General features: G+C 45.0%; 1 protein-coding gene across 10 annotated transcripts in view; it reads right to left on the minus strand.

Moving 5' to 3' along the window:
- The window catches only part of DEPDC5 (DEP domain containing 5, GATOR1 subcomplex subunit), a 133884-nt gene that overhangs the window by 21239 nt on the left and 87090 nt on the right, over positions 1–25555 (minus strand). For 5 of the 10 annotated variants that reach the window (XM_044243840.1, XM_044243846.1, XM_044243845.1 and 2 more), the window contains 7 exons: positions 24205–24322; positions 23579–23746; positions 22527–22746; positions 21077–21210; positions 15388–15496; positions 12427–12492; positions 2056–2210 (listed from right to left, as the gene is read on the minus strand). In XM_044243840.1, coding sequence (XP_044099775.1) covers positions 2056–2210; positions 12427–12492; positions 15388–15496; positions 21077–21210; positions 22527–22746; positions 23579–23746; positions 24205–24322 — 970 coding nt within the window. Of the gene's footprint in view, positions 1–2055; positions 2211–12426; positions 12493–15387; positions 15497–21076; positions 21211–22526; positions 22747–23578; positions 23747–24204; positions 24323–25555 lie in introns of those variants that run through there. The other 5 variants (XM_044243847.1, XM_044243844.1, XM_044243843.1 and 2 more) reach the window with 3 other exon arrangements.

The raw sequence follows: 25555 nt of genomic DNA on the forward strand, positions 1-25555 counted from the left end.
TTCGAAAGCGTACATGTTAAGATTAAAAAAAAAAAAATCCAAGTGGTTTTGTGTCCAAACTTGTTTCCCTTAATAAGCACCTCCCCTTTTAATTAACATCTCAGCCACTTCCGAGAGATCTCCCTGGACAACTCTGGTTTTACCCCCAAGGCCTTCCCCACCATTTAATCTCACCAGAGAACGCTAGGTAACCTGGTAAGAGCAGGAGAGAGAGAATTCCAGTATCATCGCTTACCAGCTGAAGGGACTCTAGTTCCCTCATCTGAAGATGGGGGTGATACTATTCCTTATCTTTTGGGGGTGCCAGGAGGCTAATGTGTGTAAAATACTGAGTGTAGGGGCGATACCTACAAAGTCTCAAATGGTGAACAATACTGAACATAATAACAATAATGTCAACTGGAAACTCAGAGAGGTTAAAGGAACAGATAAAGGTTAAAGAGCTGGGAGGTATCAGGGTCCGGTTTGAATCCAGGTCTGCCTGTTTCCAAAGCCCAGAATTTTCTACCACCTATCACCTTAGTTCCTCCTCAGTGGTCTAGCTTTAAACATGTGCAATACTTGACAGCTGAGCCCAGATTACTGGGTGGGGGATACTCCTAGCCGCCCACCATACCAAACCTGGAGCTTATTCCAGAAGTTCCTCAAATCCATAAAACCTCTCCCTTTCCTCAGTCTCAGCCACCTCTTCCTATTTGGAGGGTCCAGGACTCCGTGGAGCATTTCAGAATCTCAGGTTTTAAAAAGCCTGTGAAGACACCACCCACTCCCCCATGAAGTGAACTTCCTTCTAAGTCCTGAGTCCCTACAAGAGTCCAAACAAGAGTCTGTCCCGCCTGCAGGAACATCTTCGATGGCAGAGAAATTAGCTCCTCTATGCAGCCCATTTCCCAGGGCAGTACCAACTGCTAGTCAGTTCTTCATCACAAAATGGGACCTATTCTTTGTCATTTTCATCATCGGTCCTGATTTGTGACACTTCTGGTCTTCTCATCTCCAGCCTAAGAATCCCCAGTTCCTCTTTTCTTCCAAAAGCAGAACAAAACCTGCCACTCAATGAGGAAGCAGAGAAATTCACTCCCTCCCTAGGCAGCCCCTCCACTCTCCTCCACGTCCAGAGCCGAAAAATCAGCCAGGCTTGATGGGGATATTGGGCCTGGGGGGACAAATGAGACTAAAGAAGTCCAGACTGCCTGCTGCCTCTGACGTGATCCTCAGCCCTCCTGGCCAGAGTGAGTGAGGTGCCCTGCACCAGAGGCAGGGAAAACTGGCAGACCACGGGACAGAAAGGAAAGTGGGTGGCCGCTGGCAGGGGCCAGCCAGGTGAGCTGCCGCAGGGGCCCTTTTGCTCTCGGATAAAGGCATGCAAAAGTCACATCTGAAACCATTGCACCAAGGACTGCTCAGGTCACAGGACAGTGAGGCAACCAGAATAGACTGGGCAGAATATTAGAGGGCTAACACAGCTGGGAAGGAAATCAAAAAGTTGTTTTTCAGATGTAACAAATCGTAATAAAATCTGGGGCTAACTTTCTCAAGTAAATGAGGTCCAAGCAGCTTCTTTTTTCCTCAGATACTCAGGAATAGAAAAAGGACAGCCATGGTTGGGGCACAACCAGCCACTCATCTGCTGTTCATTTCTTCAAGTTGCAGATACTGATTGTCCATAGTCAGGCATCAGGTGTGCCACACTCAACAGGATAGACTGGGTCCAGGATCCCTTCCCAAAGCCCACTCCTGCACAATGCCTGATAATTCCCTGAGTCTCTGTGGGCACTTGTCAGCTATCCAGGAAGGAAGGCAGGGCACAGATCTAAGGATCTAAGGCCCCATCAAACAGGTGCCGCTAAGACCTGAGTTAGCAGGTTTCCAGGTAGAACTACACAGGTAGAGAGTTCCAGGTAGTTCCAGGTAGTTCCAGGTAGAGTTCCAGGTAGAACTCACAGCTGAGTCAGATAGTGGACCTGGGACTCTGGACTCAGTTTCCATAGCCTCTGAGGCCAGACCCTCCCCAGTGCTTCCCCAGTGCATGAGTTTGGCCATTCTGAGTCTCACCTGCTGTCACTGGAGTTTGCAGGGGGGAAGCTCTGTTCCCCTGAGTTCTGGGAGTTCCCAAAGGCCTGGCTGTTGCCTCTGTCCACAGACTGGCTTGTGCTTACCCCCAAACTGGTGCTGTCCTGTACTGGGGTAGCTGTCTGGTCCACAGACACCTAAAGGAGATTTGAAAATGAACAAAACAATGAAATTCTTTAAGGCTATTTATATATGTGATCCTCCCCATTCCTCTCTCCTTCGTAACCCTCAGTGGTTTGTGGTGAAGAGCTAAAGGAGCCCAGCCCAGTCTCATGTGGGCTGCCTTCTATCAGAGCCATGGGAATTCCTGCACCCCACACCACAGCTGATAGGAAATCGCCATTCACAGTGAATCCCCAGAACCAAAAAATGGCTCCAGCACCTGACTCAAGCCACAGATTTACACTAAAAAAAAAAAAAAAACTCCACAGAAATAGTAAGAAAGGCAGCACTCCTGTGAGACTGAGAAGTGGGAGAGAGAGAATACAATTAGAGACAAACGGGTGAATATCCTAGCAAACGCCCTCCCTCACATGGCTTACCCTGCCACCCCAACCTTCCTTTCCTGTGTCTGTCAGCAGGATATCAACCTTCTAAGTGCACAGGCTCAACCCTCAGGGGCTTCTGATAGCTCCCTTCCTTCTCTAGCTTAACCTCTAAACAGAGGCCTAGTTCTGCAGTCTTGCCTCGGCCGATTCACATGTATTTCCACATCATGCCTGTTCTCCCAGGAGAAGCTATAACAGTCTCCTACCTGACCACCAACAGCAGCCTCTCATCCCTGAAGACCCTACCTGCCAGCCACCTCCATTTTCATCCTCCTAAAAAAAGCAGTTCTAATCCCATCGCTCCATGACTCTGAAATCATTCAGGTCTCCCCATGAGCTACCAAACTTGTAGAGCCTTGCAGGTCCAGCACCAACAACCCTGGTTGGTGATGGCCCTGCACAGCCGGTTACTCACCCACATACACATTTCCAGCCAAATCAGACCCCGTGTGTTTAATCCCGTCTGTGTGCTCTGCCGACTCGAGGTGCCCTTCCCTATAACCGTAAGCTAAAAACCCATCATCTTAAGTGCTATTTCAAATGCTGCTTCCTCAGTAAAATGTCTTCTGACTCACACTCACCCCAGCTCCCAAAGGAAAACCATCTCTCTCACTCTCTACTTTGGATCTCTATAACCCCCTCCTGGCAGCTGCCAATTTTTGCTTCATGTAATATTTTATTGGTCTCATTCCCTTTAAACATCTTAAGAGCGCAGGACTATGACCTGTTCACCTAGAAGGGCTGTACTGTACCCTACAGCAGATACCTGGAGAGAACAGCACTTCCAGAGCACTCCAGGAAAAATCTGACTCCTAGTCCCTCTAATATGTGTTTCTTAAGTACCTCAGAATAAAGCCTTCTATTATCATTTTGTTGGATGTTGTAAAAATCACTCCTTCTAAAATGGGGTGTCCCAAACTTGGCACCATTGCCACTAAGAGCCAGATGAGTCTTTGGGTGGACTGTCCTATACCTTATAAGATGTTGAGCAGCAACCCTGCCTTCACCTACTAGATGCTGGTAACACCAGCAACCCCAAGCCCTCCATTTTCAGCTGTGACAATTAAAAATACCTCCAGATACAACTGAATGCACCCTGGGAAATAAAGTAGCCACCAGTTCTTAAAGAACCATTCTCCTACATCAGGCTCAATATTTCCAAAAAAGACCACACAGACTTTGCTAGCGCCATAAATACACAGAGAAATGCAGCAAGAAGCAGCTTGCAATTACCAATCACCATCTGCCTCTAACCAGCAAGACTTAGAAACAGGTACTAGACCATAAAATTAAATGAGAAGGGCGCCTGGGTGGCTCAGTTGGTTAAGCAACTGCCTTAGGCTCAGGTCATGACCCTAGAGTTCTGGGATCAAGTCCCACATCCGGCTCCCTGCTCAGCAGGGAGTCTGTTTCTCCCTCTGACCTCTCCCCTCTCATGTGCTCTCTTTCTCTCAAAGAAATAAAATTTTTAAAAAAATTAAAAGAGAAGAAGCTAATTGATGGGGCTAGACCCAGCTCTTAGGTCCTATCTTCCAGACCCCGATAGCGGGGTTAACTCTCATCTACAGCACCTGAGAATTGCCCCACCAGCCTAAACTGCCAGAAATTTACATGATTCCTATAGCTTTATTTTAGCAGGCCCTCTGAATCAGAAATTGGCAAACATTTTTTATAAAGGAGCAGAGAGTAATTATTTTAGATTTTGTGGGCTACAGGGCCCTGTTGAAACTACTCAATTCAGTAAGAAGGACAGAAGCAGCCCAATAAAGTAAATGAATGGGTGTGGCTCTGTTCCAGTAAGAATTATTTACAAAAGCAGATGTGGGTCAGATTTGTCCCATAGTTTCCTGACCCCCTGCACTATATAGTATAATGTCCATCTTTCAAGAGACTGCTTAGAACTTAATACCATGAAAGGTTATGCTTCTCCAGGGCAAATGGTTTGCCTTTACCTTATGACCACTCTGAATCCTAGAATAGATGTTTCCCACTTTTCTTTGGCTCCGAGATAGTTCAGGGCTGAATTTAGCATTAAACTCTAGATAATTTATAAGACCTCAGATGATATCCTATCTTAAGTTTTTCTTTTCCTACATTTCCTCATTTAGTCACATTTTATTCTGGAGGTTGCATTTACTGCCGTAACCCACCTGAAGGACCTTTCTGGAATAAACAGAAAGACAAGGGAAGTTGGATGGACAGAAGGGCAGAATTTGCACAGAGGCCTAGAAAAGGCAAGTAGTGGGAGGTGCTTGGTGTTGGATGCAACTCCATTTACAAAAAAAAAAAAAAAATTATTTTTTATTTTTTTTAATTTTAAAGTAGTCCCTGCACCCAAAGTGGGTCTCCAACTCATAACCCGGAAATCAAGAGTCACATGCTCTCCCAACTGAGCCAGCCAGGCACCCCAGAGGCAACTCCATTTTAAGAACATTATTCCAAATCCTCCTTACAGAGGGGTTCCACAAAACCTGCATAGACACCCCCACCTCCAGAAGCTGCAGGTGAATCTCTCCATCCTCTTTTGAGTAAGCTACAGTTAGGGACTTGCTTCAAGAACAGAGTATAGGAAGGGAAAAACAGTAACTTCATAATGGAGATCGCTGACAAATACTACAACACCAAGTGATGAAGGCTCCTGTAACCAATGATGTTGTGTGGATCCCATGAACCCCCTAGTATGATGTGAGGAGAAGCATACTTCACCACTGTGCTATTGTCAAGAATCCATAACTCCGCCAGAAGAAAAACATCAAGCCAGCCCAGATTCAGAGGCCTTCTACACTGTATCTAGCCAGGGCTCCTCAAGACTCTCCACATAATTAAAAAACAAAAACAAGGAAAGACTGAGAAACTGTCACAGATCAGAAGACACTGGGGAGACACTAAAACTAAATGCAACTTGGTGCCCCTGGACTAGAGCCTGGAACAGAAAAAGGACATTAAAAGAAAAGCTGGTGAAACCCAAATAAAGTCTGGTATTTAGTTAATTATTAACAAGCCAACCCTAAACAGCAACACCAATGCCCAGTCCCATTCCCCCTTCCCTTATGCCTGAAGCCATGGGAGAAGATGAGGGATGAAGCTCCACCAGGGATGCCCTAGAGGTTCGCACCATCCACAACAGGCACCCCCAAGGAACCTCCAACTCGTGTGCCTGTACAGCCCCACTTTCTGATGCTGGAAGACCATCAGCCACCAGAAAGCTGCCACATCTGCCAGCCCAGCTCTCTAACTGTACCTCAAGGGTGGCAGACAGAACATACTGCTTTGTCTTTTCTGAAGACAAAGTGGACTAAGTGGCATACCTGGTTTCCCCTCACCTGGCTCCTTGAGGGCATTTAGAGGCATCATAAAGGGACCCATGACAGAATCTCATATTCAGAGAGCTTGGGAATAACTCTCAGCTCCATAGCCAGGTTTCCCAAGCTTTATAGTATCAGGGAAGGATGGAATATCTTTTATTTTATTTTATTTTATTTTATTTTATTTATTTGACAAAAAGAGAGACACAGCAAGAGAGGGAACACAAGCAGGGGGAGAGGGTGAGCAGTGAGCCCAGTGTGGGGCTTGATCCCAGGACTCTGGGATCATGACTGAGCCCAACGCAACCACCCAACCACACAGGTGCCCCTGGAATATCCTTCCAAATCAAACCTCTGCCCCCCTGCCCTCATGGAGCTTGCCATCTGGGTATGGGAAGGAAAAACAGACATTAGACAAGGAATGCCCATGTTAGGACAGCCCTATGCCTAGGAAGAGCTTGGGATTTCTGATCTCAACTGAACCACATTTTCTCCACAGGTACAGCTTCCCTCTTCCATACGTCCATCCTAGCCCCTGACTCTGAATGGTTATTTATATTTTCATATCTCAGCACCACTCTAAAAAAAAAAAAGGAAGAGATTATCAATAAATAGACATACAATAAGATCAAATAAATATATGAGAAAATCCAGTGAACAAGGATAGAAAAAAATGAGGAAAAAAGTAAACAAGGGTAGGGAAAATGTGACATTCTAGAGTATCCATAAGTACTTCAATGGTAACATTTTAAATATCTAGAACTGTTCCATGCAATACAGTGACTACTAGCTATCTGTGGCTATTCAAATATAAATTAAAATAAAATGTAAAATTCAGTTCCTCAGTTGCACCAGCCTCTTGTCAAATGCTCACTAGCCATGTGTGACTAACCATCTGTGTTGGACAGCACAGATACAGAACACTTCCATCATGACAGAAAGTTCTAGTGGACAACACTGTTCTACAGCAAAGATGGCAAATGAAAATATGTATAGGGACTATTGATATATATCGGCATAGCTGACTATTACCAAAAAAAAAAAAAAAAAGAAAGAAAGGCCACACTGCTGGGAAGGAAACCAGGACCCACATCTTGCTTATTTTATAACACAAGACAGAAACCTGTGTATCTGTATGAAATTTCCTGATTTTTAAGTATTTGCAACCACTTCAAGAGTTAAAAAATGCACAGCAAGGCTGAACATGTTTTCAGGAGCTGGGAATGAGATGAATGTCCTGCAGGTAAAACTGTGCTCATGGCAAAAGCCTTGCACAGAGATTTCTGATAAGAGCCTGACTGATGGTGAAGAGTTTAGGTGAGGGCAACGGTTGATTAATATGACCCTAAGGTCCTCTGGGGGAAGGGTGGAACTAAGCCCCCAGGGACATGAGCCTTTTGTTCACTCTTGTCTCCAAAGAGAGAAAACAGATCAAAGGTAAAAAGTCCACTTTTGGTCACTGACTCTGACTTCCCTGGGCTCCCACAAGCATGCCAAAAACTGGGGCCCTAACAGCTGTGGCTTCAAAGTGCACTCTGCAACAGCCTGGGGGCCTATGGGAGCATCTCTGGGGCCATCACAGGGCACACCTGCTGGGGACTAGGAGCCTTTTCCAATCCCCCGCATACTTAAGCCAAAATGGTTCCACAGAAAAGAAATTAATTTATCCACAGAAAAGGGTTTTGGGGGGGGGGTTGTTCCATTGTTCAAATAAACATCTTCGTGTCTATCTCCCCCATTAGTATATCTCAGGCAGTACTTACTGAGCTCCACCCAAATGCCAGGAAGATGCTGAAGAATCAACGGTGAGCAACACAGACATGGCAGCTGCCCTATGGGAGCCTACAGGCCTACAGTCTCATGAAGTTGGGCACTAATCAAATCCCAGCCATACAAACACAAAAGTGTTTGTTCTGTGAACAAACCAGAGAGAAGAGCAGAAAGGAGGGGCACGGGAGCTGTATGAATCTTTAAGATATAGGATTTGATTAGATGGCTAGGAGTTAACCAGGCACAGAGGGAACAGTGCATGCCAAGGCACTGTGGGTGGAAACCTAGTGCCTACAGCAGTGTGGAGAAAGGCTCTTGTCGTTGGAGTCCAAGAGTGATGAAGAGGATGACAGAAGATGAGGTTGGGAAGGGAGGGAGAGCCTTGATCATGCAGGCCCTTCCAGGCCATCATAAGGATTTTGGCCTTTATCCTAAAGGAAGAAAGCCAAATGTTAAGGACTGAATATGGTGCTCCCAAAATTCACATATTGAAGCCCTAAACCCTATGTGATTATATTTGGGGGTGGGGCCTTTGGGAACTGATTAGGTTTAGATGAGGCCAGGAGGGTAAAGTCATAATGGGATTAATGTCTTTGTAAAAAGAGGAGACCACAGCTCTCTATATCTGCCACCTGAAGACATAAGAGAAGGCAGGCCATCTGCAAGCCAGAAGGAGACCCTCACCAGGAAGCGATGTGTTGGCACCTTGATCTTGGACTTTTCAGCCTCTAGAACTCGAAGAAGCCAATGCACCCCTTAAGCCCCTAGTCTATGGTATTCCATTACAGCAAGACCCTGGGCTGGAAAACAGACTGCCAAGAGCCAGGATGGAAGCAAGGAGACCACGCTGGAAGCTCCTTCAGGACCAGCGTGAGAAATGGTCACAGGGACTGGGGGTGGAGGACTGGTGATAGAAATGAAGGAGAAAAGGAGGTGAGTCCTTGCTGGGGTGAGCCTCTGAGACCCATGCCTGCTTTGAGAGTAACGGGCTGGGGGTCAGAGGATTGGGGAGGGAACAAAGCCTAACATAAGCTCAGGCCTCAGGTGGCAGGAGCTTGTCCTCTTGACTATGATATTCCCTCCAGCTCCAAACCACAGACTAAAGATACCAGGCTGAATTCTGAGGAAAATTTCATTACCAAGGGCTTCTCATGCCCTCTAAATGCTTGTGTCAGTTTGTGATGATAAAAATCGATTTCCAGAAAGCACTGTGTAGCTCTGTTCCGGTTATCAGATAGAGTGACAGGTTCATTATCATTAGAATGATGAATTGGTGGCACAAGGAACTAGTTTCCACGGCTGGTGCACAGCCCTGTTACCTGGAACCCTCTACACATTGCTGTCTGTTTTAATTTTACAGGCACTTTCTTCCCTGAGCAGAGTCAGAGTCTGGGTGATTCCCTCATACCCCCTTTGACAGAAGGAACCCCTTGTCAGTAGAAAGCTGTTGTGAAGGGCAAAAATCAAGGCAAAGTCCTGGCGACTCAGAGCTGGAGGACTTACATTGCAAGGTCCTACAGGGTCATCCCGAATTTCAGAGATAAAAGGCGCAGGAGACGTCACCCCCGTCCAGTGCATTTTTATGCACACACACACACACACTCAGGAAAAACAGCTGATGGCCCAATCAAGCTGGGTCACTACCTGGTACTCTCAGCCCCTGTCCTCCCTCCCCTCTCCCACACACAGATACACGTATGGGGGAATGTACTACGTGCCAGGGTCCAAACTAACCACACAGAAGCTTCATCTCAGTTCCCTCTCATAGCAAGCCTACAAAGAAAACATGACTAGTCCCATTCTACAGATGAGAAATCTGAGGTTCAGGGAGGTTAATGCAGCTGCCAAAAGGCTCACAATCAGTCTGATGCCAGAGCCTACACACTGTCTATATTTATTTATTTTTTTAAGATTTTTAAAAAAATCTATTTATTTGACAGAGAAAGAGAGAGTGGCAAGCAGAGGGAGAGGGAGAGAGAGAAGCAGGCTCCCCACTGGGCAGAGAGCCTGATGCAGGGCTCGATCCCCAGACCCCAGGATCACGACCCGAGCTGAAGGCAGATGTCCAAACAACTGAGTCACCCAGGTGCTCAGTAGGGAGTGACAGTCTTTTAACACGTAGCACCATCTTCTTAAGGAGCTCATGACCCATTCTTTGCGGTTCCTGGTCTGGGAACTGGGGTGGAGAGCAGAGGCTGCTGGAATGGCGAATAGGCTCTAATAAGCAGCTGTCCCAAATGGACACAAAAACCTGGCACGGTAGGAATCCTATGCTAATCCCAGCCACTAGCCAGCCACCACATCCCATGCAGCCTGCAACACTGTCCCTACCTCAGGCATTATTAGAAGCGCGTTACCTAGTTTCCAAATATGTAGGGCTCTTCTAGTTATCTAGTTGTCCTTGACCTGTTACTTAACTGCTCCGTGCACAGAAAAATGCTTTACGGGGTTTCATTCCCTTGAAGTCTGTTGAGAAATGCATATTCTTTATAATCCTCAAAACCACCCTACAAGGAAGATATTTTTATTCAAATGAGGAAACTGAGGTTCAGGAGGTTAATTCACATGCCTAACGCAGTTCCCTGGTACAGTGCTGAAGACGAAATCTGAAAGGAGCCCTCTGACTCCAGTGCCCCTCTCCACTCTCCACACATCATGGTAGAAAACAAACACAGCAAATTCTATGTTACGTATATTTTAACACAACAATAATAAATAAACCAAACAAAAACAAACTGAGCACAATCTCATTTTGTGTCAGTATAGAGGATCCCTTACTATATATAAGCAGAGACAATCTTTTGATTTATGTGTAAGCTTAATAACACACTTGGTCACTAATACAAACTTTATTCGTGTGCCTCTCCCAACAGCTCATTTTTATACGTGATTTCCAACTGTGGGAACTTGTCCATTTTTGTTTCACCTGGAAATCCGCCAAGTGAAGCTGTGTGGACTGCTACATTGTTATGGGACTTATAAAATAATTCCCTTCTGGCTCAGCTGATTTTTCTTATGTTAAATTCTAATCCAAGTCAAAAACTTTTCACAACAGAGTCTCTTGTTAGAAAGTAAAAGGTTAGTAAGTCCACCCTGAGTTTGATTTAAACCAAAAATGCAGCATGCCTCCCACACTCAGAGATCAGAGATTCTTGATTAGAACTCAGAGATTCCCATCGGGATTTGCCCAGGGTGACACAGTTCACTGGGAAGAGGCAAGTGCAGACCTCTGAAGACCTGCAGAGACAGGCACAGCATCATCTGACCTCTTAAGAAAGGGAAGACTCCAATGCTCATTACCCCCTTTCCCTCCAGGTACGTGTGCTAAATGGTGCAGGGGCTCAGCCACTCACAACTTGTATGCCTTTGACCAGGTAATGTATTAAGCCTCAGTATCTTTATCTAGAAAACGGGGTGATAACACCAACACCTCACAGACTGTTGTGAAGACTGCGTGTGCAAAACCCTTTGCACAGTAGCTGGCAGAGTGAGGACTAAATCAATGTTGGCTTTCTGAATATCACCAGATAGGGATCCCTTAACCTTTGCCTTTGAACCTCCGAAGTCCTGTCCTCCTTAGTCCATCTCTCTCTGCATAAGCCCTGTCGATTATTTTTTTAAAAGATTTTATTTATTTGCCAAAGAGAGAGAGAGAAAAAAAAAAAAACGCACAAGCAGGGGGAATGCCAGGCAGAGCAGGAAGTGGGAGAAGCAGGCTCCCTGGTAAGCAGGAAGCCCGATGTGGGACTCGATCCCAGAACCCTGGGATCATGACCTGAGCCGAAGTAGACGCTTAGCCGACTGAGCCACCCAAGCATCCCTAAACTCTCTCAATTCTTTCAAATCTCTGTAACTAAGTCAATTTTGTATACTTAGGGGCCTTGAAAAAGGGTATAGAGTCCGGTTTCCCTTCCCCTAGGTCCTGTCAGAACAGTAATTACTAAAGCCAATCACAGAGCAGGGGTCACAAGTCAAGCCTGTTGGTCCTGGATTTAAATCCCAGCTCAACCCTGTACTGTATAAAGCACAACTTCTTTGTCCTTCAATTTCTCCATGTTATCAACTTATGATAAATTAACTCACAGGTTAGTTAGTGAGAATGAGATGAGAGAACACTATGTGTTTGGCACAGAGCAACTAAGACTTCCAAGACGGTTTAGTCTTGGAAGGCCTATGGAGGTCTGGTCCAAACCCTTTATTTGGACTCATTTAGTTAAGGGAAGTCCAGAGGTGAGGCAAGCTGCCCAGTGTCACCCATCATTAAACCTATGATGAAGCGTATGCCCTATTAATAAATGTTTGCTGTTTTTGACCACTTCCTGCCACACTCCTATGAATTTATCAGGTTGCATTATGAGGAAAAAAGTAAGTGCTCAGTTCTTAAGAAAGCATATTTCACATTGCTTCTACTAGATGGACAAAACACCTGAAAGGGAAGATGCTGCTGATGTGGCAGAGAATTGGTGGCAACTACGTGGCAGAGAGAAGCAGACTCGGGAAACCGAGCATCGATGCTCATGGTTCCTCTGCTCTCCTGCATTCATCATTTGCATTCCCCTTTGTCGCCACCAACCCAACAGAAGGGAATGCACACCTCTGAGGCCAAATTCAATTTCAGCTGCTCTTCAAACTCAATTTCAGCCCAAGTCTATCTGTTCAGAGCTGAGCAGAAGCCGTCTGCTGATGGGACAGGCATGCATGGGCTGCAGAGCCCTCAGAGTTTGACTGACCTGTGGGTAGAAGGCAGACGATGCTGTGCGCGGGCTGCGGACAAACTCCATAAAGAAGGCCCCGTCCTGAAGTCAGAGGAGGAGGAAGCAGCGGCGGCAGCAGCAAATGCAAGGGAGCGAAGGGACGAATGTGGACCCGTGATGAACCATCAGGGGAAGGAGAGGGGTATGAAAGAAAAAAATAAAAATAAAAACAAGGAGGGAAGGAGAGAAACAAGGGCACATGAGGGGAATGGAGAGGAAACAAAAAGAGAGAGAGAGAAAGCGGTGGGGGAGGTGGGGGGGCGGGGGGGTGGGGGGAGCGATCCACCCAGAAAGACTATATCCAAATGCAAAGCATTAGCAGGAACTCACACCTTCCCAGGCAGAATGTCCCATCTGTGTGGGAGCAAACACAGGGATAGAAGGTGTGTCCAAGCTCCATGAGGTCTCATCAGAGCCTCACTTGGATGTTGCACCCTCCCACATAGCTCTGAACTTTCTTCAGACCTATGTCAAGGGAGAGGAAAAGGCCACAGAGCTGCTTGGTGAGGAGGTGAGGGAAAGCCTGTAGGGGTCACTTCCTGGCCTCCCACCTGGCTGAGTGACCAGCAGCCCTCTTGGGGAGATACAGAGGTTTGAGGTCTTCAGTTAATAAACACGGCAGCCAGATGGGAGGAAAGGATTCAATGCAGGCAAAGTTGGGATCCAGAAGCAGCAATACCTTCTCCTCCACTGGTTGTATAACAAAATAACCAAGAAGCTGAAATACACATAGTGTCAGAAACATAAGCACTCATAGGATGGGAGAGGGGAGGTGGGAGAGCTCTCAAGCTGCCTTCCCTGCTGAACCCTACCCTTGTGGGGTACAGGATTCCATGTATTTGAAACAAAATTGGCTTTCCCGAAGACCCCTCCTTCCATCTTTCTTAAAATCATTAAGTGTCCTCTTGTCCCTTCCAAATACTTTTACTTTTTACACATTATCACTGAAATTCAGAAATGGCACTTGATAAATCTGAAAGTCTGCTTTCTTACAACTTTTCTCCAATTCTCAAAGTAGAATCACTGAACTATGTGAGGGTCCATTTCATCAATACTGCTGCCATTTCCCCATCAACCTCTTTGAAGTCAAGTAATAAATCATGGGAATGTGTGGCTGTGGAGATGCAAGTTCAGGGACCACTCTCCGCCTCCTAACACAAGATGCTGACTGGAGACACTGTTGGCATTTCTGAGTATGTCACCCAGAGGTCTTCGCTTTGACCATCTCATAACACCTTCACTTCCTTTAATTGCTTGGGGATCTACATCGGCCACAAATGATAACCATCCATGCGGATTTTTAGCATTCATTTGGAAAATGAGAAGAATGTTCTGAACAGCAATCTAATATTTGGCCATTGGTGCATTTTAACCTTACTGCTTGTGGTTCTATAAGTTCTCTACTTCTCAGGCCTGTCCCAGGGACTAGTTCTAATCCTCAAAGATGGCAATAACTATGGGTAACAGCTAGCGGGCAGCACGCAGGGCGCCTTTGCAATCTCATTGTTTCATCCATGTCCCTTCTCCACTAGAACATAGAGAATCAGATGGGCTAATGCTGCTGAGATTTATGTACACATGAAAAGATTCTTTCTTAACTGACAGATCATTCCTTATGCAGAGACTGCATATCCTTGGGACTGTACGTAAAGTCACTTCCTAGAGCTGGGTGAGCAAACTACAGCCTGCAGATCTGGCTACTGGTTTATTATAGTTTCTGAGCTAAGGGTAGTTTTTAAAATTTTAAATGAATATAGAAGTACCTACATTAAAAAAAAATGCCTACATAATACCCTTGATCTTGCCTCTTGGCTCACAAAGCCTAAAATATTTATTTAGATTTGACAACCTCTGGTCTAGAGAATATATAAGCTGCCTATAGTCTCAGATGATACTCTTTCTCAGATTTTAATCCCTCCATCCTCATGGGATATATTTATCCCAAAGAAATAAAAAGAGATGTGGTCAAATAATTATGTGCAAGGGTGCTGTTTGCATTATTATTTATAATTGTGATACAGTGCAGAATAACGGTAAAAATTTAAGGAATAATTACCAAAATTCTTTTTGGTAAAGAAACCATCTACACTTTTAACAAAAAAGTAAGTTATAAATGAAGGTCTATCTATATGATGAAATATTGTGTATTTTTTAAAAATCATGTTTTGAAAAAATAGTTAACTGACTAGGACATTTTTAAGATATGGAAGTGAAATTTAAAAATACAAATACATATACAGACTTACAAGCATGCAAGTTAGCCACAGTTTTGAAAAATAAAATACATCTATTGAGTCTCCTTCATCTTCTAGTGATAGAGACCAGATAAGACAATGCATAGTCAGCTCACCTTGACTCCCATACCAGATGATCTCACATTCTGAATTTCCCTGAATGAGTAGACAGAGTCAAGTGTATCGCTCTTAAAGGATACAAAAAGCCTGACCTATGGAGTTTTGTACTTGCTATTCTATAGGAGAGGCCCAAGGCCACATATTTTGATCTTTTCCCCGAGAGGATGCCTCCATTTGACTATATTTCTCAGGAGTTTAAGCAAACAGATAGGAATTTCTTTATCAAACAGTGAGCTCTCATAGGAGCTACCCCACTAGCTTTCTACCTCCTGTCTGGGAGAGCCAAAGATGTAGCTGAAGGAAAACCAGATGGCCAATTTCACAGCTCAAGCCAGATCTTGGGACCTGACCAATATAGTTTAGCCTGACTGTGTTATATCTGCATTTATCTAGCAGCTAACTTCCTTACAACTTCGAGCAGAAACGGCTTCTACAGAAATGGCAATGCTTAAGAGGGTTCAGGGTAGAATTCATCCAAATCCTCAGCACATTCATCCCTGGATTCGAACCACTCTTCATTTTCTTCTCCACTTCGGGTCCCTGAGAGCACAAGGCAGCTCCCTGCTGGAGTGGCCCCCTTTACCTTTCGTGGGCTGTCCACGTAGGTGGGAGTCATGGCAACGTTGCTGCTCTCAGCTGGCTGGGAGGAGCTCTTGGCACCATGCACAGCTGCCTGCTGTTCTCCTAGACACCTGAAAGATGGAAAAACACGCCTGTAGCTTGCTGAAAGTCCCTAGTAAAGGGCCATGTCAGCCAAGATGAAATGAAGACAGGTCAGCTGTCACCTCTGAAATATAGACTTCTGCTTTGTTTCTCTTTCAGGCCCAACACAATACCCTTAACTGCATTCATTTTCCTGGACAATCACCAGTCCCCCAAGATAAATAAGAAAAGAGCCAAATTTAAGAAGCACTATGGCAGTACCTATTACTTTGAAAAGTGAAGTAACATGGTGTGAGTGGCTCCATCCAAGAACACCATTTTTTTAATCCACTGGGAAGACTTGTTCTGTTTGTATTAAATAATTAAATATACCAGCAGAAGCACATTCTGAAAATTAGGGCTGCATTAACGTGGCATAAACTAGATGGGGAAATGCATTGACTCCCCATACATTTCAAAGGTTTACATGTTAATTTTTCAAATGCACACACTTGATCTCCTTGCCCCGCCCCCCAGCCACATAAATCTAACAGACACTATCTCATAACCAGAGACAACAATGGTTTCTTAGAACATCTTATCCCTCTCAGCTCTGATGTACATAAAAGTATACTTCCACGTTTATTTTCCTTCTATCTGTACTAAAAATAACTATGAGCTATCATAACTTAAATGTTCCCCCAAATTAGACTGCTTCAACACATCACTGAATTTTTGTTTGGAAGATTCCAGAAGTCTCACGTTATATATAGTCTTAAATATTCGTTATTATTGCAAAATATACTTCCTGCAGTGGGCACTGTCAGGCACTGCCCAGATCCCTCTGCTGTGGCCTTGCTGTCATGGTAGCTGGGCATACTGTCCAGCCAGCTCACCTGTCAGCCCCTTCGGGGACAGCCCCAACTGCACAGCAGCCTGTTCAGGCTCTTGCCACACCACCCACAGCAGCCCACGAGGGAGTGTGCAGGATTGGCCATGTTGGTCCACCTGGGCTCATCTCTGAAGGCTGTTCTAGCTCCAGAGGTGGCCCAAAGCTGTCCCTGGGGCTATGCTGCACCTGGGCTTCTCCCTCAGTCCACTCTTGCTTCCTCCTCCCTCCCACACAAGCTGATCCCACTGACTCTCCTTAATAAACATCACAGGCTGCCTCCCCAAGAACCCAGTCTGTAAGACTTCCCTACTCTCAAATTCTGACACGTTTGTTACAGATTGTCAAGTAATCTCATACCAGAGATTAAAAATCAGTTTCCATGGTAACCTGTTACACTCTTTTTTTTTTTCTAGTTTTTATTATGAAAAATTCAAACACAAACACAAGTAAAAGGGCCAAGATAATGAGTCCCTACAAATTATATACTTAGGGCCATTTATGACTCATCTATACCCTTTAGCTACACATCCCAATTATTTTGAAGCAAAACTCTCACATATTATTTCACCCATAAGAACTTCAGTATGCACTGTATCCCTAAAAGAAAATAACTTGTGAAAAAACACAACCACAACTCCAATACACTTGAAAATTTTTAATTTTCTAGTATCAAGTATTTCCTCAACTGTCTCCCAAAAATCTTGTACAGTTTGTTTGTTCAAAGCAGGTTTCAACTAAGGTTCCTACGTTGCACTAAGTTATGTTTCTTAACCCTCTTTTAAGGCCTAAGTTCCTCTTCATTTCTCTTTATATCTTTATAATTTATTTATCGAAGAAAGTATCATTTGTCCTGTAAATTCACATAGCCTGGATGGGCTTATTTTCTCCCTTTACTGTTTATCATGTTCCTCTGTGCCTTCTACCTCCTGAGAACTAGAAGTTTTATCTAATGGCTTGAGCAGATTCAGGTTCAACTTTGGGCAAGAACTCTTAAGTGGTGTTGTGTACTTCTATCTGGAGGCCTGTAATGTCTGGCCCTCTCTCTCTGGTGGTATTAATGGCCACTGGTGAACGCTGTTAGATCCAGAAGTTCGTTAAAGATCACACATGGTAATAGTCTATCATTCCTTCTGTACCTATGAGCTGTAATACTGGAAAAAACACAAACCTCCCTACACCAATTACTTTGTTACTCTGAGGTGTAATTCATAGAGGAAAAGCAGAACTAATGCTCAATTCTTTCCCATGTCCCTACACCACACTGTCTCTGTCACACTGAAGTGTGTTTTCCTCTGAGCTTCATTCACAAATGCACACTGTGACATTCTCTCGTACTTCCCCAAGGCTGCAGGGACAGGAAGCCCTGGTTACCACCTCCCACCCCCTCCCGTGTCCCCTCAGATGCACATGACAATTCCCATTTACTGAGTTGTCTTCCTTGTGGGGACTTGTGGACTAGGAATCAGGGATTCAGAGGCGAGTAAAACCCTGTTTGGAGGCTCCTTGTCTGATGGCTCAGAAGAAGGGGACCTGCCCGAAAACGAGCAGTTCTACTATACATATGTATATGTGAAAACATACACAGAGACACGCTGCCTTCTGCTGGGATGGGGTTGCCGGCCAAACCTCTACGGAAGCAGCGACAACTGCTTTTTGGTGGTTTCTGCCCTGACTTAGCTGTCATCAGGTTATGCTCGTCTATTAAGAGGAGCAGCTGAGCCAGCACCAGCTGCCCAGACTGGTCCCAGTCATGAAGACAATGGGCAGAAGGCTGAGGCTTTGGGGGCCTCTATCTTCCACAAGAATCTGACTAAACATTGACCCCAGATACAGACTAGAAGAGAAACAAAAGAAACACAGTTTATGGTTAAGATGGCAGGACTATAGATGAAATTTTTAAAAATTCTTTTCCATATTGCTCTAGCATTATTTTTCATAATAAACAAAATTGGATCTGCTTAGTGCAGCAAAAGCAAAAGAAAAGCGCACAAATAAAAAATGCTATGTGAGCAAACATTATATAAAGGTCTGGCTCCCTCTGCTCTACCTCCTGCACGAGAAAACGCAGCAAGTCACCCAAGAGCAGTCATCTGGGGAGAGAATAAGTCTTGGGTCTCTCTGTCCTGCCTATTCCTGGGGGGTTAGCTGAGAGACTCTCCCTACACATGGGGGGGACACTCCCACCCCAACTACCCTGCTTCTTCCAGTCTGAGCAGAAAGCTGCTCCTTGGAGCATACTAAATGGTGACTCACTGACAAATTAAAATAAGATCCCCACCCCCACCCCCAGCTTAACACCCCTCCCAGCAACATATGTTCCTTGTTCTTTTTTCTAGCAGGAAAGATCTGTGATTTGTTATAGGGAGGACCTGCAGGCTGAGTTCTGAGCTCTTCCCTTGGTCAGACGAAGGTAAGAGGACCCAGTTCCCTCAGTAATGAGCCCAACCTACATTTGCTCTCTTCCTCTCATTTACCACCCCAGTGTCCCCGCCAGGTTCCCTTCTCTCCCTGTCTCCCTTCCTTTCCTTTTTTTTTTTTTTTTTTTTTTTAATCACCATCTCTCCATCTTCTGTGGCCTTTTGCCTGACTACTGAGAGCCTGCCAAAGAGTCTCTGTCTCTTGAGGCCCACGTCCCAGGCCTTCCTATACATGGGGCTCATCTCTGAAAATACTTCTGTCAAAGACACTGACTGGATATTTCATGCTATTAAGGAATGACTATAATCTTTTAGACAAATTACAGTATTGGGACTTTTTTTAAAGGGGTACTTCTCTTTCAGTGATATATACTGAAATATTTTAAATAAAGAGATATGATGCTTGAAATTTAATAAAGAATAAAAAGGGAAGGTGAGAACAAACGGGATATAAATGGAATAAGACTGGCCATGAGTTGATAATCATCGAAGTTGCCGTGACAGGTAAACAGGGATTTATTATACTAGTCTACTTTATCTGTTTGAAATTTTCCATTAAAATAAAACAAAAAAACTTGCAAAGGATCCCTCTTGCTATGAGAACATGCAAGGATAGCTTGGCATCCAAGTTCCCACCTGTCTGTCCAACTGCAACTCCACTATGCCTCAAGGTCATTCGACGTGACACGTGGGAAGCCTAATGGACACAGGTACCTGCTGGACACCACATGGCCTCTCACACCAGAGAGACAAGGTCTAGCCTCTCCTAACACCTGTACAGGGACCCCCAGTATCCCTTCCTCTATCATTCCATGACTATTTACTGTGCACGTCCTATATTCCAGGCACAACACATAGCCTCTACTCTCAGAGCACAGGCAAGCCAGGGGGAACATGAGTAAATCCTGGTAGAATTCTGGTAAGGGCTCTGATGCGTGTTGGCCCAAGATGCTGGGAAGCACAGAATCTGAGTTGGCTGGGAGGACAGAGGGGCAGGAAAGGCTCCTACAGTGGGTGCCACCTGCACCCAGAGGTATTTTCTCCTCTTGCCCAGGTTCCCCCCTTGTCCCTCTGTATAGATACTTCCTTTCCTGCAAGGCCAACTCAAATCCCCCCTCCTGTGATGCTGTCACTGCCCTCCCAGACAAGATGTGGCCCCACTGGCATCCTGGGAAATGGAGTGTTTACTGTTTATGAAGGGACCACACAAATGCCTAGAGAAGCTAACCAGGTCACATGCCTGAGGGAACAGGGCAAGCCCAAGACCAGAGGGTGTGCTGGTTTTCCAATAAATCAGGGGGCATGTGCCCATTCTAAAGCACCAGTCCTCCCATGGCTGGGTAGGCATGTGAGTATGCATGCAGCACTATAACTGAGGCTCTTCTATTTCTCAAAAGATTGGATTTTATCTATTATCTATAATACAGTATTGTGTATATTGTCTATAATACATAGTTTTAGAGATGAACCATGAGACTATGGACTCTGAAAAACAATCTGAGGGGTTTGAAGTGGCGGGGGGGTGGGAGGTTGGGGTACCAGGTGGTGGGTATTATAGAGGGCACAGCTTGCATGGAGCACTGGGTGTGGTGAAAAAATAATGAATACTGTTTTTCTGAAAATAAATAAATTGGAAAAAAAATACATAGTTTTATATATAATATAATCATGTATCATGTTGTGTATACTATATAATTTCCTGTAAAATCCAGATTTGTATTCAAAATCTCCAAACTAAAAAATGTGGCTCAGCTATTTTAAAAATATTTTGGGCCTTTACAGCAGTGAAACTACTCTGTAACCGTAGCTACATGTCATTATAAATTTGTCTGAAATCCACAGAATATACACTGGATGATGATGATGTGTCAACGCAGCTTTGTCAGTTCTAACAAACAGACCACTCTGGAGGGTGGTGTTGACAATGGAGGAATCAATGCAGGTATGGGAGTCAGGGTGTATATGAGAAATCTCTGTTCCTTCCATTAACGTTTGCTTTGAACCTACAAATGCTCTAAAAAATAAAATCTATTAAAAAAGAACAAAGAAACAAACAGAAACCTCACTTTGTGGGCCAAAGCAAATGTATCTGTAGCTCAAATTAAGCCCCAGACTGCAAGCTTATAATGTCTGGCATATTTCATGTTATTTGACACTTACCGGGTATTAACCCAGCTTTCTGGCTCATGTATGCCTCTTTTTCTTAATTTCAGGCTCCTTGCAGATAGAAATCATATTTCACCCTCACTCACCAGGTGAGGCACTGAAAACCTGTGGAGCCTGTGGGGTGGGGATGAGTCTCTTCCCAAGCAAGCACTTACTTCTGACTGGCCTCCATCTCCAACAAGGCGGACAGAGCTGAGGTTCCCTTCTTCCCAACAGGGGGGCCGGCCGACTCAAGGGAGTGTGTGGCAATGGGCCCGGTCATCTGTAAACCTTTCATGGCGGTCCCTTTCTAAAGCAGAGAAGAGGAAATAAGGCCATCAGCCCAAGTGGGCTCCCTCAGTGGATGCCACTCACAGCCCAGAGAGTGCCTCCTGCAACTGCTGTGCGTCAGGCCCTCTGGGAATCCAATTCACAGAGGCAAGCAACACAGACCCTTGTTATTCGGTAAATGCTGAAAACTGCTTTTTGCTTAAGCTGAAGGCTTGAATGCCTATTGACTCAAAATAAACTGCCTCTTTGAGGTGGATTCCACAGATTTTTTCACCCTTGTCCTGGATCTAGGAAGTAAATAATGTTTTCTCTAACTCACAGAAGAAGAAACTGAGTCCCAGAGAAGTTAAGTGACTTATAGTGAATCCCACTGGAGCTGGAGGTCAAGCTCTAATCATCTGGTTTCAAGACCAGAGCTCTTTCCACCATGCAGGGTCTTTAGGAAATCTTTTCTTTCTTTCTTTCTTTCTTTTTTTTTTTGCAATGTTTCCCGTCATAGGCAAGGCTGTGGACAAAGGGTAGCCGGTATATGGGGAAGAACACTGAACTTGGGGTTAAAAACATAATTGATGATGCAGTTCTACTCACACTAAAAAGGAATGAACTACTGAGATGAGCGAAAACTTGGATGAATCCCAGAGGCGTTGTGCTGAGTTAAAGGTGGCAGTTTCCCAAAAGATTATATTATGTGATGATGTGCGTATGACTTTTGGAAAAGACAACAGTATAGTGACAGAGAACAGATCAGTGGCTGCCGGGGTTAGAGATAGGGGCAAAGTGTGAGATAAAGGGTAGCATGAGGAGTTTTTTGGGGAAGTGACAGAACTGCTCTGTATCCTGATTATGTGAGTCTATATATTAAAAAAGAGTTAAAATTTATAGAACTATACATACACACACCCAGAATTCCGGCTCTGCCCTTTATCAGATGGTGTCCTCAGCCATATCCCCACCCCATGGGCTTCAATGACCTCCCTGGGTAGTGTGTGGGTGAATGAATGCCCAAGGTGCTGGAAATTCTAAAAGTGATACAACAGTAAGCAAGTATTGCTGCCATTACCCTCTTGAGTGACTTTTACTCAGTAACCCAGCAGAAGCCGCTGGGCTTGACATGAGGTCTCACCTGGGAAGCACATGAAGGAGCTGTGTGTCCTCAGGGCCACAGAACATTGCCATTGGCCGCCTGGTACCCTATCCCTCCCTCCTTCACCCTACACTGGAGAACACACTGTTTTAGATTTAAAATAAATTGCAGAGTAAATAAACTGGCCAGAGAGAGGCCCCTAAGATAGGAGGAGACCAAGCACAGTCCCCAAGGGGCCTACAGAGCCCTACCCGCATCATGCGATCTGAGCGATGTCTCCTGCGGATTCGGTTCAAACCCTCCACGAAGCGGATAAACCCATCCAAGAGCTGCCATTCCTCCTCATCTGCCCGGGGCCTGTCCCCATAGATGTCGCAGTGGGCTTCCCCTTCTGTGATGCGCTTTGTGGCAGTGACACAGGCTGGTAGCAGCAGGAAACGGGTCCTCCAGAACTTCAGAGACTCAATTAAGCTGTGAAGGGCCAAAGGGAGAACAGGGGGTGGTGGTGAACAAAAGCAGGTAATGCAAGCACTCTCAGAACACCGGGGTGGCTCAGCTGGTTGAGTGTCTGACCCTTGGCTTCCACTCAGGTCATGCATGATCTCACGGTCATGAGATCAAGCCCTATATCCAGTGGGGAGTCTGCTTCTCTCCCTCTGCCTCTCTAAAAAAAATTTAAAAAAAAAAGGCACTCCCAGTGAAGGTCCCATCTCAAGCCTGTCCTTGGAGCATGTATGTGAGGGGCCCTCTCCCCTTGAGTACATGTTTGTCTGATATTACATCTCATGGCTTCATTTGAAACACAGCTCTAGAGGAAGATCACAAAGGGTACTTTTAATTTACATCCCAGAGATGTCAGGACAGTTCTGTACACCCAGACCCAATGGAGTTGTGGCTTTTTATCACCACAATCTTAAATTACACGTAAAAATTAAAGATCAAAAATGAGATACCACAGGTAGTTAGGAAAAGGTTAAGAACATGATCTACACTGACATTCCATCGAAGAGGACTTCATCACTGAGGTTTCTGTTATTTCATGGTAAAATGTGCATAACAAAATGTACTATTTTAATAATCCTTCAGTGTATAATTCTATGCCATTAAGTACATCCACACTATTGTGCAACCAACACCACCACCCACCTTGTTGCTGAGTTTCTTAACTAATGCAGATGTGCTTTTGTTCTTCCATGTTTTCTAAAACAAACATCATCTTGTAATCAGAAAAAAAAGGACAGACATGTTCAAAGTCAGGCACACACAAGGTAGCTAGATGGAAAGCCAAAGTATATTCTCTGACCTGAAGTCCTCAGAGCCGGCAGAACAGATATACTGATCTAAGTAATTCCACTTGTACTCCTCTAGCCGCTCATGGGAGAATTCCACCCAACAAGAGACAAACTCTGAGTCCGAGTGGGAAGGGCAGAGGCTGTAGGTATAGTGGATCTGGGCAGATTCATAAGGGTACCTGAAAAACAAAGGGCATGCCCAGAAGTCCAAAAGAAAATCACTACCTTCCCACCCCTTTCCATCTCAATACAGTTAGCACCATCCTTGGCATTCAATCCTCAAGTGTGGTAACCAACTCATCCCGGGGGGACTGGTAATGGAAATTTCTCCTTTCTTAAACTCTGTCATTCTTTTATCCTCCCATTCTTTATTTCTAATGGGCTTGCTAAGAATCAAGCTAAACATTACAAGCTGAGTCAAATCCCTTAGAGGCAGGTGAACTACAACAGTAAAATAACCCTAGAAAACAAAATAGTAATTCCAAGAACAGGAAAACCAACCACTCAACCTGTGTTGGTTTTAATAATGTGTCACAGAATTCACTAGGTGCACAGCAGGCGTTATAAACAGAAGTTAGGATATGGACACAAATCAGGACAGTAGCAGAAAACCTGAGATTTCCAAGGAAGGACTCACTTGGGAAGGTAACGTGTCACTGTGATCATCTTATCCTTCAGCGTCACTTTGTGGAATGTTCTGCCCATACTCAGCCAATACTGATCCTCCTCCTCAGGTCGGCTTCGGGACACAAGGCCTAATAGAGGGAGGGGGTGGAATCATTTCCTCTATCTGGTTGAGGTTCATTCCTTTAACAGACAATAACTTCCCTTCCATATACAGTCAGAAAAGGAAAAACAGAAGAAGCAACTTTTTCTCTTGAGGAACAGTTTCCTGGAAAAGACTTATTCTTGGTTAAAAAAAAAAAGTCCTGAAGTTGGCAGAATTTTCTGTTACTAAGCCAGCCAGCAGCAGACAGAGCCCAGAAGTGCTGACAGCATCCAGAAGACGCACTCAAAGGTGAACAGCCTGACTCCTCAGCCTCTGAGAAGGAAAGTTCTGGATTAGATGTTAATGGGCCAAAAGTCAACTTTGGGACTGAAATGGAGCTCCACTCCGCTCCAGCACAAGCTGCCACCCTGGCAGCTGAGGTCTTCACCCCAGGGTGGCGGCCAACCTGGCATCAGCTTCAATGACTCCCACACCACAGCAACCCTGCTTCTGTCTTAAAGGACTTTCTTCTCCAAAAATTGGCTCCTATTGCTTTTTTTCTGCCTTCTCTTCCTGGGCCACAATCAAGATCATATGGGTCATTTAAGGTCACCGTCAAATGCCACTTCCTCCAGAAAGCTAGCAGATTCTATCCGCCGTCTGAATTCTACTTTAGATGTGGCTCCCCATGTGTGTATCTCACACCCTGCAAACTGGAAGTTCCACAAGGCCGGGGTCCAAATCTCGTTTGTCTTTAAATTTTCCAGAGCACCTGGCAAAGTGCCATGCCCAGAGCAGGTATTTGAAAATATTAGTTGAACTGAGTTGGGCATCAGAAAGAGAGAAATTACGAAAAATCAAGAAAAATACGAGCTCTCAAGAGAGTAAAACTAGTGCCTCAACAGACAAGGGAGCCAAGACAAGATTCCCATGATCTCAAAATTAAAGACTCCTCTGGTGTTGTTCTGAGAGACAGTCATACAGCGCAGGCAGCATGGGAATTATTAGGACAAGAGAAGATAGCAGAGGCTGTGGAAAATTTTCTAGGTGACAGTGAGGGGCACACTGTCTAAAAGAGGTCAGGCTTTGACTCAGAGGACCGTGGGTTAAACCCCAGCACTTCCATTTGCCAGCGGTGTGACCTTGGACGTCAAGTCTCTAAGTCTCCCTTTCTGCAACTAGAAAGTGGGCTTGCATCTGACTTCAGCTCAGGTCATGATCTCAGGGTCCTGGGATCAAGCCCCACGTCAAAGAGGGAGACTGCTTGTCCCTCTGCCCC

Source organism: Neovison vison, chromosome 3, assembly GCF_020171115.1.
Source record: "Neovison vison isolate M4711 chromosome 3, ASM_NN_V1, whole genome shotgun sequence".
Lineage (NCBI taxonomy): Eukaryota > Metazoa > Chordata > Mammalia > Carnivora > Mustelidae > Neogale > Neogale vison.